This window comes from Peromyscus maniculatus, chromosome 20, assembly GCF_049852395.1.
Source record: "Peromyscus maniculatus bairdii isolate BWxNUB_F1_BW_parent chromosome 20, HU_Pman_BW_mat_3.1, whole genome shotgun sequence".
Classification (NCBI taxonomy): Eukaryota; Metazoa; Chordata; class Mammalia; order Rodentia; family Cricetidae; genus Peromyscus; species Peromyscus maniculatus.
This window is the reverse complement of record NC_134871.1, coordinates 14,950,437-14,963,018: the sequence shown is the minus strand read 5'-3', so window position 1 is coordinate 14,963,018 and position 12,582 is coordinate 14,950,437. Positions and strand designations below refer to the sequence as shown.

The following is a 12,582-nucleotide window of genomic DNA, read 5'->3' as shown; positions in this document are numbered from 1 at the left end:
CAATAGTATCCTAAGAGTTGACGCAATAATTCAATCTGTAATTTGTTGTATGTATATACCATTAAAAATATAGCTAAACTATTCTTGTAAAATAGTAATGAATGAGTTTTGATCAAGTATTAGTTATGAAGCTATTTAGTTAGTTTTTTGGATTTGAACAAAATTTAGTTTTGTTCAAGAATCAGTAAGAGTGTTATGCATATATAGCAATAGCTACTGTCAACTCACTGTGCTCTTTTAGAATTCAGATGTTGGTATTATATATAGGCTTGCTTCAAAGATCATATATTTACTACTGAGGTAGGAAATTTTTACCAGTTGCTGTTCCATATTGTGAGAAGCATGCAGAGCTCTTGTGAAACTATTTCTTTTATATTTAAGACAGCATCAACATTTTATCTGTGACTTATTTTGAGATGAATAGAGGGCGTCAGATAACAAAGCCCAGCAGAGTGAGAAAAATTGTTTATTTTATACCATTTAATAACATTTTCAAATTAGGAGAGATTATAAATAAATTTATTTGGAAAGCATTATGAGGTTTTTATTTGAATAAATTATCTCATAATAATAATAATAATAATAATAATAATAATAATTCTTTTAAAAAATTCCTGTTAGAATGTTTCTTAAAATGTCTGTGATAATTGAGACATATTCAAGTAAGTGTTGCTACAAGATTCCAACAACATCAGGAATTCTTTGCATTTGTCCTCATAGGCCCAAAATAACAATTGTTATGATCACCACATGAAATCACAGTATCTTTTCACATATCAATTAATTTTAACAAAAAAATATGAGTTTGGCAAATTACCATTAAACTAATACATATCTAAATACAAGAAAATATTGACTAACCATCATGCATGTTATATAAATATTAATGCAGTTATTTGGTACATACACAGACACTTAGATAAAACACACACAGACACCACAGACACCACAGACGTCACTCTTGCACTAGAGAAAGTAACAAAAAGGAGTTGCACTCACAGAGAGAAAACTTGTTGCTGTTGTCTTTCCCTGGAAACAACTTAAATCCTCTAGATTTAAAATCTATGGCCTTTTTCACTAGTTAGGAAAACAAACAAAAACATGTATCAGGAAATACAATTTTGAAAATGAAATTCAAGTTAACAAATTTGGTTAGCATGGAATCATGTAAGTTAAATAAAAAAAACCTGCTCTCTTAAGCTTGACTGATGGTATTCTGAAGAAAATGAGAAATAAAAAAAGGTACTAATAGCATTAAACATTCTAGAATTCCAGATACTATATAGGGATAAAACTGGTACAAATGTATATGCTTCTTTAGAACTATTTAACTTTAGAATAAATACACAGCCTTGAATGTCTAGTGTTGACCACATGACTTCATTAAGTGTTACTCGATAAGTTAAACTTGTAAACAAATGGTGCTAGGGGTATTAGAAGAATGCAAATAGTATCATGATCTTTATTATTTTTGAATTGAATTATGGAGGTATTTGAACTATTATGAAAATGATATAATTGGAAGAATTATATTTAATATTTCTGCTAATAATTTTCACAAATCATCATTGCTTTCTACACTGTGATTGATGCCAGACCAAATTGCTTCAAATGTAGAAAATGTAGGTGATTGATATCTTTTCACTGTTTAGTGACCTGAAGCCATTCTGCTAATGGTGATAATTACGGGTGGAATTTTCTCATTGTAATGCTATCAGATTATTCATATTAAAATAGATATAGCTGCATATAAATACAAAAATACATAAATTGTTAGACTACAAGAGAACTGTCTTAAAATGTTTTAAAGTTGTTTTCATGAAGAGAAAGTTTTATCTCTTTTAATTTAATTATTTTTACATTTATTTAGAGATTTGTGCATGTGTGTGCATGTGTGCTTTTGTATTTTTGTATGCACACAAGCATGGGTATGGATGTTTGCAAACAACTTCCAGTATTTGTGTGTTTTCATTTTCTCTGCTAAATGGAGTCTGGAAACCAAACGAAAGACTTTGGACTTGGTGGTTAGGACTTCTACTCAGTAGTCATTTCATAATCCAAAAGCTTTATTTTATACATTATATAATAAATTTTATATAATATATATTATATATATATATGGATTTTTAAAGAGTGATTGGTGATATTCAGAAGTCTACTAATTTAGACATTGCTTTGCTTTGTATCTTGGGCTTGCCTTGAATTTCTATTCTCTATACCTACTTCTCATGTATTGAGGTTACAGTCATGAGCCACCCTGTCAAGCCTGTATTGAAATTTCTGCCTGATTCCAAGGTAAATCCATACAAATGTAAACTCATTAGGGGAGAATTTTATGTGACTGGACCTAATAATATATTTGAATATCATTTATTTTCTCAAAATATCACACAGCATGAATAAGAAGTTATAGGGATAATTTAATTTATCTATTTATAGTGTAGAAGTTTTCCTACTCCATTTTACCAAGTTAAATATTGGAGGATAATAGCCTTGAAAGCTATGCATTTGTTTTTTTTTTTAATTATTTTTGAAAAATCCAAAATGTTTTAAATTGAAATTCTAGCCAGTCAGGTCATATTTTTTATTGGTTTTGAAATATTTTAAGGAGACTTTTCTTTTGAATACTTTCAGTTATAGGAGGGTAGACACAGTAACATGTCATTTCCTAGAAACTTTAGTTCTATCATTGCATAATGAAATATCAATACATAATAAGGCAGTGAATGTATGCTAAAACAGTATTAAAGTAACATGATTCTAAGTATTTGTTATGCAGTTTTGGATGAAAAAATCTCCATTTATATAGTTTTCCTCTTAAGAACCTAGCTGGGTGGGAATGGCGCATGCCTTTAATCCCAGCACTCAGGAGGCAGAGCCAGGTGGATCTCTGTGAGTTTGAGGCCAGCCTGGTCTACATAGCGAGATTCAGGAAGGCACCAAAACTACACAGAAAAACGTTGTTTCAAAAAAAAAAAAGTGTAAATATACAAAATACTTTAATTGACTTTTCTTTTTAATACTCGTAAATATAAGAGGATAGACACAATAACAGGTCATTTACTAGTTATGTATAAATATGTAATCTTAATATAAGTTGTGTTAATCAGTTGAAGCCTCTTATTCGAGATGTCTTAGATTGAAATCCCGTGTGTGTGTGTGTGTGTGTGTGTGTTTGTGTGTGTGTGTGTGTGTCTGTGTATAAAAGTCAAATAAATAAGTGCAGTAGGTCAGTGAGCTAAAATTCTCTTCTTTGTTTTGGTGGAAAACCAATTTGGCTTTTTTATTTTCAACATAGTAATACTGCCTGTTATATTATATTATTGGATTTCTCTGTCATATTTTCCATTTTAATTAGTGTTCTGTCATTCTCAAAAATCAATTTGAACTCTAAATTCTTTTAAAAATCAATAAAATATTATTTATTAAATATTATTTAATGTTATTATAATTTTTGTATTAATCAGTTGCAATGTCTTATTTGAGATGTTTTAAAATATATCCCTATTATATAAAATAAATATATGTGTACATATATAAATAAGAACTTGTTTTGAACCAGCTATTAGTAAGTTTGTTTGTTTATTTGTTTTGTGTGTGTGTCTGTGTGTGAAATAGGTGTTATATGGCCTTGTTATCTATGTTAGGTCATCATTGCCAGTTCAAACGGAGAGTGTGTTATAAAGGGACAGGAAGACAGGGCAGTAGTGGAGACAATGTTGGCAGTGGTATTTTTTGGTAAAAAACGACCATGCTCTGTAGATATGATAGAAGAAAAAATTCTCAGTCGAAAATTTGGAAAAGATAATGTTTAAATGGCATTTCTATTGCAGAACTTACACAATATAAAGTGAGGACAAATCTCCTGGCTTCAAGGACCTAGGTTGAAATACCTGCGCTGTACACTATACAACCCCAAAGGGACATATCTAATGTGTGCTTTTGTTGGTAGGTACACTTAGTAAAACATTGCAATTTACATGATAAAGACTTTGAGATGGAGAAATTAAAATTTTAGTATTGGTGTGATAAAAATTTTTATTGGAAATAATTAACTTGAATTTTTACAGGATCAAAGAATTAAATGACTTGATGTAGACAAGAATATCAGAAATTACTACAATTTTTACTGATGTTATAATGTAATATAATAAAAAATGTTTATTTCAAATCTCCAATGTTATAGTTTTGTTGTTACAAGTGCTTGATTAGTCACAGCAAGCACAGTGTGAATCTGATTCTAGAAATAAAACACCAATTAATAATTCTTTTTAAAATGGAAACTATTATGTATAAGTAATCTGTATTTTATGCATCTTTTGATTCATTTGTACTTTACTGTTTAACAGGATGTGAATAATAAGGACTTTTCCATTATTTTACTTTTAGATATGGTATTTAGTCATGTAATTTTAGATTTCCATTGTGAATTAATTATAAGCTTACCTTTTTCTTTGTAGTCACCAAATGAACTATGTTGACAAGAAGATCACTTTATTCATTTTTAATTAATTGAAACATGCATAACTTAAGTGCTTGACTTTAAGATATGGAATATCTTAAAATAGCCAGTGGATTAATTCACAAGGGTATTAAATAAAGTCACAAGTTTGGAGGGAAAAGTTTTGGAAGGAGATTAGGAGCAGAATTGAAGGAAGGAGAATTACGAGTTTGATCAGAACACATTGTATGACTGTAATTTTCAGTTTAAGAACCTTGCACAATGTAAAGTGTGTAGGTCTAAGTACACAAACAACAGCTGCTGAGATCCCACACACTCGGCTGAAGAGCAAACATGTATTCTGCCAACTTCCCACGGAAATCATTTTTAAGGCTATTGTTTTCTTAATACCCCAAATTGTGTTTTGTTTTGTAGATTAATCAGTTCTCTACCTAAAAGTATTATAAATAATTTGCCTTCCTTAAAACAGAGAAGAAATTAGTCTGTAATATAGTTTTATTATATGTTTGAAGTTACTGTGTTTTTATTATTTTTGATACTACCCTCACTGGACTGGGAATTAGAAACCTCCACTCAAAGTCCATAAGTGTGCAATTCATTGCTTAATGTTTCTGTTCAGTCCTAGGAGATTCATTTGTCTGGTCTTAACTATGTGGAAACAGAATTCAGACCAAAGTAATGTGGTGACTCTAATCAGAATTCTCAGTTCTGTCCTAGCAGTTAAAATTTTTCTGTAGGACTTAAAATATTCAGCTATAATAAGAAAACTGACATTGGCAATTTGTAGTGACTCCCCATTTCAAGTCTATAAATATTAAAGTTTAACTTGTTTTGGGAACATATTCAGTATGGGTCATCTAACTGATTACTTCTTCAATATACTCCTTGGAAAAAGTGCAGAAGTGATGTCCACAATCTTTCAGTTTCTACCATCATTTACAGGTTATCACTGGATTAATAACACAAAAATTCTTGGAGAAGTATTTTTCTTCAGCATATTTTTTTAAAGTGCTAAGAAATAAGCAACAATTAAATGTTTCTGGAAAATGTAGAAAAAAACTTAGTAGAAAGTTCAGCAATATCCTACAGACTCATGCATGAATCATTTCAAAGTACTGCATTTCAAAATGTGTAAAAATAAATAAAGTGGAACTTTGTATATAGAGAAGTAGTAATGGGTACCATTTATGTGAAAGGTGAAGGAACAGCTAAATATGTTCAGAAGAACAGAGAATATTTGTTGGATCTTACATGTTAGACACAAAATCCTTAATGTGCTCTGTTGGAAACCACTGAAATTGTATGATATTGTTCAAACATTCCAATGTGTTTCTCAGGTTTTTAAATCCTGTTTGTGCTGCCATGAAAGCTTAAGGTTCATATGTGGAATATTAGTTTCTGGACTTCTGTTACTTCTAAAATTAAAAAAATATTTCTCAGGCAAATCCTATTGATATATCATATTATCTCCATTATTTTGAGTTATGCCTTTTATACTAAAATGACATGGTAAATAATTCATCATCTATTTTCTTTGGGATGTATAGTGCAAATTTCATTTTTATACCAAGTCAGAATCCTCCCCAAACCTTTGACAAAAAGAGTAAGTTCAGTAGGAATGTGTGGAAATGCCCTGTGCATAAAATCATATTAAGTTATACAAACATATGAAACAGCTACTTAGCATGCTTTGAGCTAGCCTCCTGGCAGGTCTTTAAGAACACGAAGCTAAAAGCCCCATTGTAAAATGAGACTGGAACTTTTTAACCACTTCAGAGTAACTAGTGAGTAGAAGGTTTTCATTTTCAGAACTGAAAAGCATGTTGATCTTTATAAAGAAGTTTCTTATTTTACTAAATATAGAAAAGACAAATCTGGTTAAGTTTTACAGGCCTTGGAAGTAGAACTAAATGTGTTAATTTTGTTTAGGAGACAGGACACAGTTTGAATAAATGGCTGCAAATTTGCATGATTGATTATGGGAAAATACTCTTAAATTTAACTGTGACCTTCCTTTCTTCCTAAAAATGGAGCCAATTCAGGAATCCCTAACACTTGCTTAGATAACAGCAGATGTATTCTCAATGCTTGGTGTAGCAGGTCTTACAGCTACGGTGTGCTGTAAAATGTCAGGATTATATGTAAAGTGTGGGAATTTATATACTCTTTAGGGATTCTTTTAGTTGGTATAATAAAGTCACCATATGGGAAATTACCATTGCTAGAACTTACCGATACTTGTTACACTCTAGAAATGTTTCAACCTTTTAATTTAATTAAGTTTTCAATCCTCAGTTTGCAACAGCTTCAAATTAAGTAACTTTTAAGTGCGTTTTATAATTTAATATTGTAATTTTATTTAATGCATTTTAAAATCTCTTGTTTGTTGTATGTTCTCTTGAGCACAAATGATTCAAGTGATTATTTTGCTTATAGTTTCTGTTCTTTGTTAATAAATTTTACTGGAATTTTACAAGGATGTCTAACATGAAATTGGTAACATTAGTATTTTCTTTCTCCAGGTAAACTAGTATTGCATGACCTATCTTTTTCTGTACTGTATAGCAAGGTTTCATATGTCCACTCTAGACAATAAAGATGAAAAGCAATAATTGTTTGAACACTAGTGACCTCACTAAATGCTCTCTTCAAGCATCAGATGGTGGAGTATATTTTACCTCAACAATTTTCAACAATGTATTGAAGAATTATAAATTTAAGAAAGAGCAGGAAAATACGCTACATTAATAAGCTGAACCAATGCTCAGTCTCTGAGATCTTGGTTCTCATGTTACAAACACATTCTACACTGCAAGAGTTAGCAATAAAAAGCTGCCTTCTGTTTAAAGCAAATATGGATGTGCTTTGATGATTTCATTTACTACCAAGTTATACAGCTGTTTGCATGTCTACCTGAGTAACAAAACACTATTTAAACCTCATATATGTTCGATTGATTTCCAGTCATTACTGACCTCTGGTATTTTTCTCCTTTATCTCTCCCATGGTTAATCTGAACTGGCTATATCTTTGCTACACTAGCTGTATTCCCGCTCAAACTAAAAGGCAGATTATAAAGTTATCCTACAGATCTGTGAAAATGGAAATAAATAGTTTAACAAGATCCCCAGTGTTTTTTTTTTCTGAATATCTAGTGAACTGAAATATTGAACTTGATCAACAGATGCCCTCAACACCTGAACAGTGTAATAGGATAATAGAGGGAGTAGGAAAAGGAGGGTCAGCATTTTCATTTCTTTGAGTTCAATAGCATGTCATTGGTTTGAGTTAGCTAAGCTGGACAAGTGAAGGTCCCTTGTTCTTCCAGCCAGCCTGCAATATAGCACTCTGATTAAGGTACATTATCTCCATCCTTTAAATTGGGAATCATCACTGCCTTGTATCTGCTATTCTAGGTGACAGCACCAGTACAAATACTTGAGAAACCTTTACACTAATATATCTAAAATTATTTACTATACAAGTATTCTTCATAACTTAGTACAATGTTCTTTTGCTTCCTGATATATCTGGATGAGTACTGAGTACACTATGGTAAATGAGAATCATTATATATATATATATATGGATTATGCTAAACATGTGTAAAGTTCTCATGAAACTGGCATAATTCAAAGCATATCACCCAGAAGAAATTAGTGACTATTCACCATTATCCTACCATTGGTGGGTTACTAGTTTCTTAGGAAATGTTTTGAAGATCCAGACCACCCGATGGCACTCTTTTATACCAATCTTATTGTCAAGAAGAATAGAGAATTCACAAGGATAGATCCAATTAAATGATAATTAAATAGTTTTTCTGCATTGAAGTTAGGAAGATGGAATTAAGGGCAAATTCATGAAAAAGCCACAACCTAACAAATGTTGGAAAGAAATTGTTATAAACTACTTTGAGATATATATATATATATATATATATATATATATATATATATATGAATAATGTCCAGCTAAATACCTTTGCTACTAATACATTTTATCACAGTTCAATTGTATTTTTTATCTTAAAGGCAATGAACAACTAAAAATAAGTCTTGGTGCTACTTTTTTTCTTAGTATGATCACATTAACTTTTCTTCAAGAAAAAAGATTTTTTTTTTTATACTACTAGAATACATTTTCTTTTCATACAGGATCAAGAAGATGGCGCGGTGCCTTTTAAAAATCAAACAAGCAAGAAATCAAATTAATAATAATTATTTCCTTTATACAGATGTGAAGCTAAAGGATGCTCAGGAGGCGGTTGAAGGCAATCAGTGACTCTCAAACCTCAATGCTACCATTGACACCTCTGTCTAAATACAGAATAACAACACTTTGGGTTATGAAAAAATATTATGCCCTATCATTATTTCCTGTTTTCCAAATTTATTTCTTGTTATTTAATGATATAGATTTTAAATAATCAGTAATGCCTGCTTTTTAACTACATTTTACAGTGATATATCTTAAAGATTTCAAGTAATTTAACACCCATAAAATGCATCAGCTATTTTCTTATAGCAGAAAACACAATCTCATGTTTCTTGCCCCATAATATGGAAGTTTATTTTAAAAATACAACATGTAATGAAAAGGTAACTGCTACATGAAATTATACCAACTATCTGTTCTTTTTAGGAAGACTACTCTTGGCTTCATTTTTTATCCCAGTGGAAAAATTCAGAAAAGCTGATGAAACTTTTGCTTGCATTATTATAAGTCTATGAAACAAGAAAAAGCACAAACCTTGTTAAGGAACTGAATAAAATTATTCTGAAAATGTCTGTTACTTAAAAGCTCTATTGATATTATGAAGAAATACCATTTAGAGAACATTTTGTGTAAAGTTCAAGCATCTGCATTAAAAGCAATATCCCATGATCCAGAATATGAATGATGTAATCGTGAGGGGAAGACTACCCTGTGCAACCAAACTCAACACCATGCTGCTCTGCTCTACTGAAGGGTATAAAGAGGAACTGTGTGACTTCGCTCTGCTCACAGCAGGACCGCCATATGCTCTGAAAACTACATGCAAGAGTGGCAGCTTGTTGCAAAAATGGGTGAAAATGCCTTGAAATAATTCTGAGGAAGATAAAAATGTCTCTAACACAGGACTGTAGAAATTTTACCAAGAAAAATATGACATGTTCTTGGTGACCACATTTTTTCACAGGTAAATTTGGATAACTGTTTGAGAAGAAGTAACACATAAAATAATTCAATTTCTTATCTTTAAGTTGGCTTCATTTATATTATTTTATATTTAATTGTATGTTCTACTTTTTGAGACAAAGAATTACTAGGTGTCCCTGTTTCCTGGAATGTAACTACTATAAAGCTCATCAAATCAACCTATCTCAACCCCGCCAGAGCTAGAATAATAGTTATGCATTCCTAGCTACCCGTTTTTCTGTGATCAATTCAGCAAATGTTATCTTCCATTGTTGTCCATTTTATACAAAACAACAAATTGTATGCTCATATAAAAAAGCCAAACAAAATTAAAATGTTAATATAAGCTAAATTGAGGTATTTAAAAATTTGAAAAATAATACCAGCAAAACAGAGCATTTTTATGACAATGGAGTTATTTCAATAACGTAATCTGCCTTAAAGACCTCCTCCAAGTTATATAAGCAGGCAGGTCCATCTAAAATGATAAAAATGGTGTAATTCAAGTGTATGCTTTGAGTTATGAGTAACACTGGATAATATTAAAATTAATATTCACATACTATTCATTTGCAAATGAAGTAAAGTATTTAAAAATATTTATTTATTTACTTATTATGTATACAATGTTCGATGGTATGTCTGCTGAGGGCCAAAAGAAGGCACCAGATCTCATTACAGATGGTTGTGAGGAATTGAACTCAGGTCCCCTGGAAGAGCAACCAATGCTCTTAACCACTAAGCCATTTTTCTAACCCATGAAATAACCTTCACTATCTAATACTGCCATAAGCTCCATTGACAATCAGCATATTTTATGTAATAACTTTAAAATGTGCATAGACCTATTATCAAATAAATTCTAATATTTTTTCTCTTATTTCACCCAAAAGGTAATTTTCTAAGCAAAATTTTAAAACATTACAAATGTAAGATTATTTAGTGTTATGAATGATGCTGCTTTGATGATATCATAAACATAATGAAATAAGAATAATGTAACAGAAGATGGGCATGATGCACATTTTATAATTATGTATTTAAATATGGTATCAGGATGCCTCTGAGCATAGATTTTTTAGATTACTACAGAACAACACTGAACACAGTTTTCCACATGAAAATGGATACAGAAAAAAGTCAAGAGAAAAAAAAGAAGAAAAACAAAAAAGATAAATATTTCTAGGTAATGCCATCCAAATATTGATAACTCTTTGTCACAGGTATTACTTATACTAATATCACATGTTTTCTATCAAAATTAACAAGTAGAATTATATTGCAAAAACCATAAGTTGAATTCTTTGTTATATATTCTCTCATCTGTCATTGTTTATGCTTTTTAAAATTTTTTAAAATCAATGTTATTTAATTTCACAAGATATAACCTGAGAACTCAAGCAAGTGAAATAAATTTGACTAGTAAAAGTTCAAGATTTAAATGTTTTTTGAGAATATTAGTTTGACAACAATTTTTGTGTCTTGTCACTCTATTTTACTATAGTCTATAATTTAGCCTTCCAGCATTTTAAAATAAGATAAGAGAGGGAAAATATCTTCTTTTCTTTTTTTGTTTTAATGTAAAAACATTAAAAACAATGTCTGTAGTTGGAGAATTTAGGGTAAGACTCAAAACCATGCACTAAAATTTGACTTCAGTAATCTCATTTTTCATCAGTTTATGAACCGATTTTCCCATAAAATTATAGTGGATGTCAGAAGTTATTTTAAATGACTACCTGGATTATTTTCATGAATACTGAATGATCCTATTTATTTTCCCAATGGTATCATATTTTATCTGATGACAAGATATCAGAATACATAGACAGAATAGTACCACTGGTGTATGTTGCAGTTTCCACATGATACTCATATTTCATTAAATATTCCCACTATAACCTTAAGGCTTTGAAATTTAGAAGATGAGACACCACTGCAATACTATCAAGTCACCACCTCCCTTGGAACATACCAGTTAGATAGTTGATCCACACTGGATTGTGAGAGAACCCTAGCCTAATATATAGATTCCTACTCACTATTAACTGTTAGTTGGACTTTTGTATATTTTTTTAACATCTGTTTTCTATTTATTTAAAATTTTCACTGTTCTCGTGTGTGTGTGTGTGTGTGTGTGTGTGTGTGTGTGTGTGTGTGTGTGTGTGTGTATGTGTGTGTGTGTGTGTGTGCATGTGTGTGTGTTTTCGAGACAGGGTTTCTTTATGTATCGGTAGCTGGCCTGGAACTCCCTCTGTAAGCCAGGCAGGCCTTGAACTCAAGATATCCACATGCCTGCCTCTGCCTCCACAGTGCTGAATTGAAGTCATGTGTCCCCTCTACTTGGCTTGCTGTCACTTTTTAATTAGATCATATTATCTTCCAGTTATTTCTGCCATCAATGAATTAGATTTTTTTTTATTGAATTGAATTTCAGGCCAAATATTCAATTACTCCCTATAATCCACCTTATCTATATCATTCTCCTCCTGTGCTTTGTACTCCAGGAATGCTAAATGTTAGTTTTTGTTTTCCCTCTACTGAGACTCGAACTATAGGTAATGTATGAGCTCAGATCATGTCTTTTTTTCACATTTTTTTCCCAGGGCATGGCAGAGTAAATCTAACGCTATGGTGATCTCAGTTGTGCTATCCAGGTCTCATTTTCAGTTTTATATCTTCAACAGGCCTTTGCTGATTTCCCAAGTCAAAATGGCCAACCTATATCACACAGCTGATTTATGATGTTGGCACAGTACAAATAACCATCAGCTTATTACTCACTGTGTTTTTCATGTTTTAGTATGAATTACTGTAGAAGGATTATTTTTACTTTTCAATACTGTAATATTTTACATGGTGAAAGAAAGGAGGAGAGAAAATAATGGAAATGAGGAAAAAGAGGGCGAGAGTATGCAGAACTAAAAGAACAAGGAAAT

The 12,582-nt window shown here is 31.1% G+C and overlaps 1 protein-coding gene across 3 annotated transcripts in view; it reads right to left on the bottom strand.

The window, feature by feature from the left end:
- The window catches only part of Csmd3 (CUB and Sushi multiple domains 3), a 1,148,052-nt gene that overhangs the window by 696,841 nt on the left and 438,629 nt on the right, over nt 1-12,582 (bottom strand). For all 3 annotated transcript variants that reach the window (XM_006993205.4, XM_042265493.2, XM_042265494.2), the window contains one exon: nt 1,000-1,077. In XM_006993205.4, coding sequence (XP_006993267.1) covers nt 1,000-1,077 — 78 coding nt within the window. The remainder of the gene's footprint in view (nt 1-999; nt 1,078-12,582) is intronic.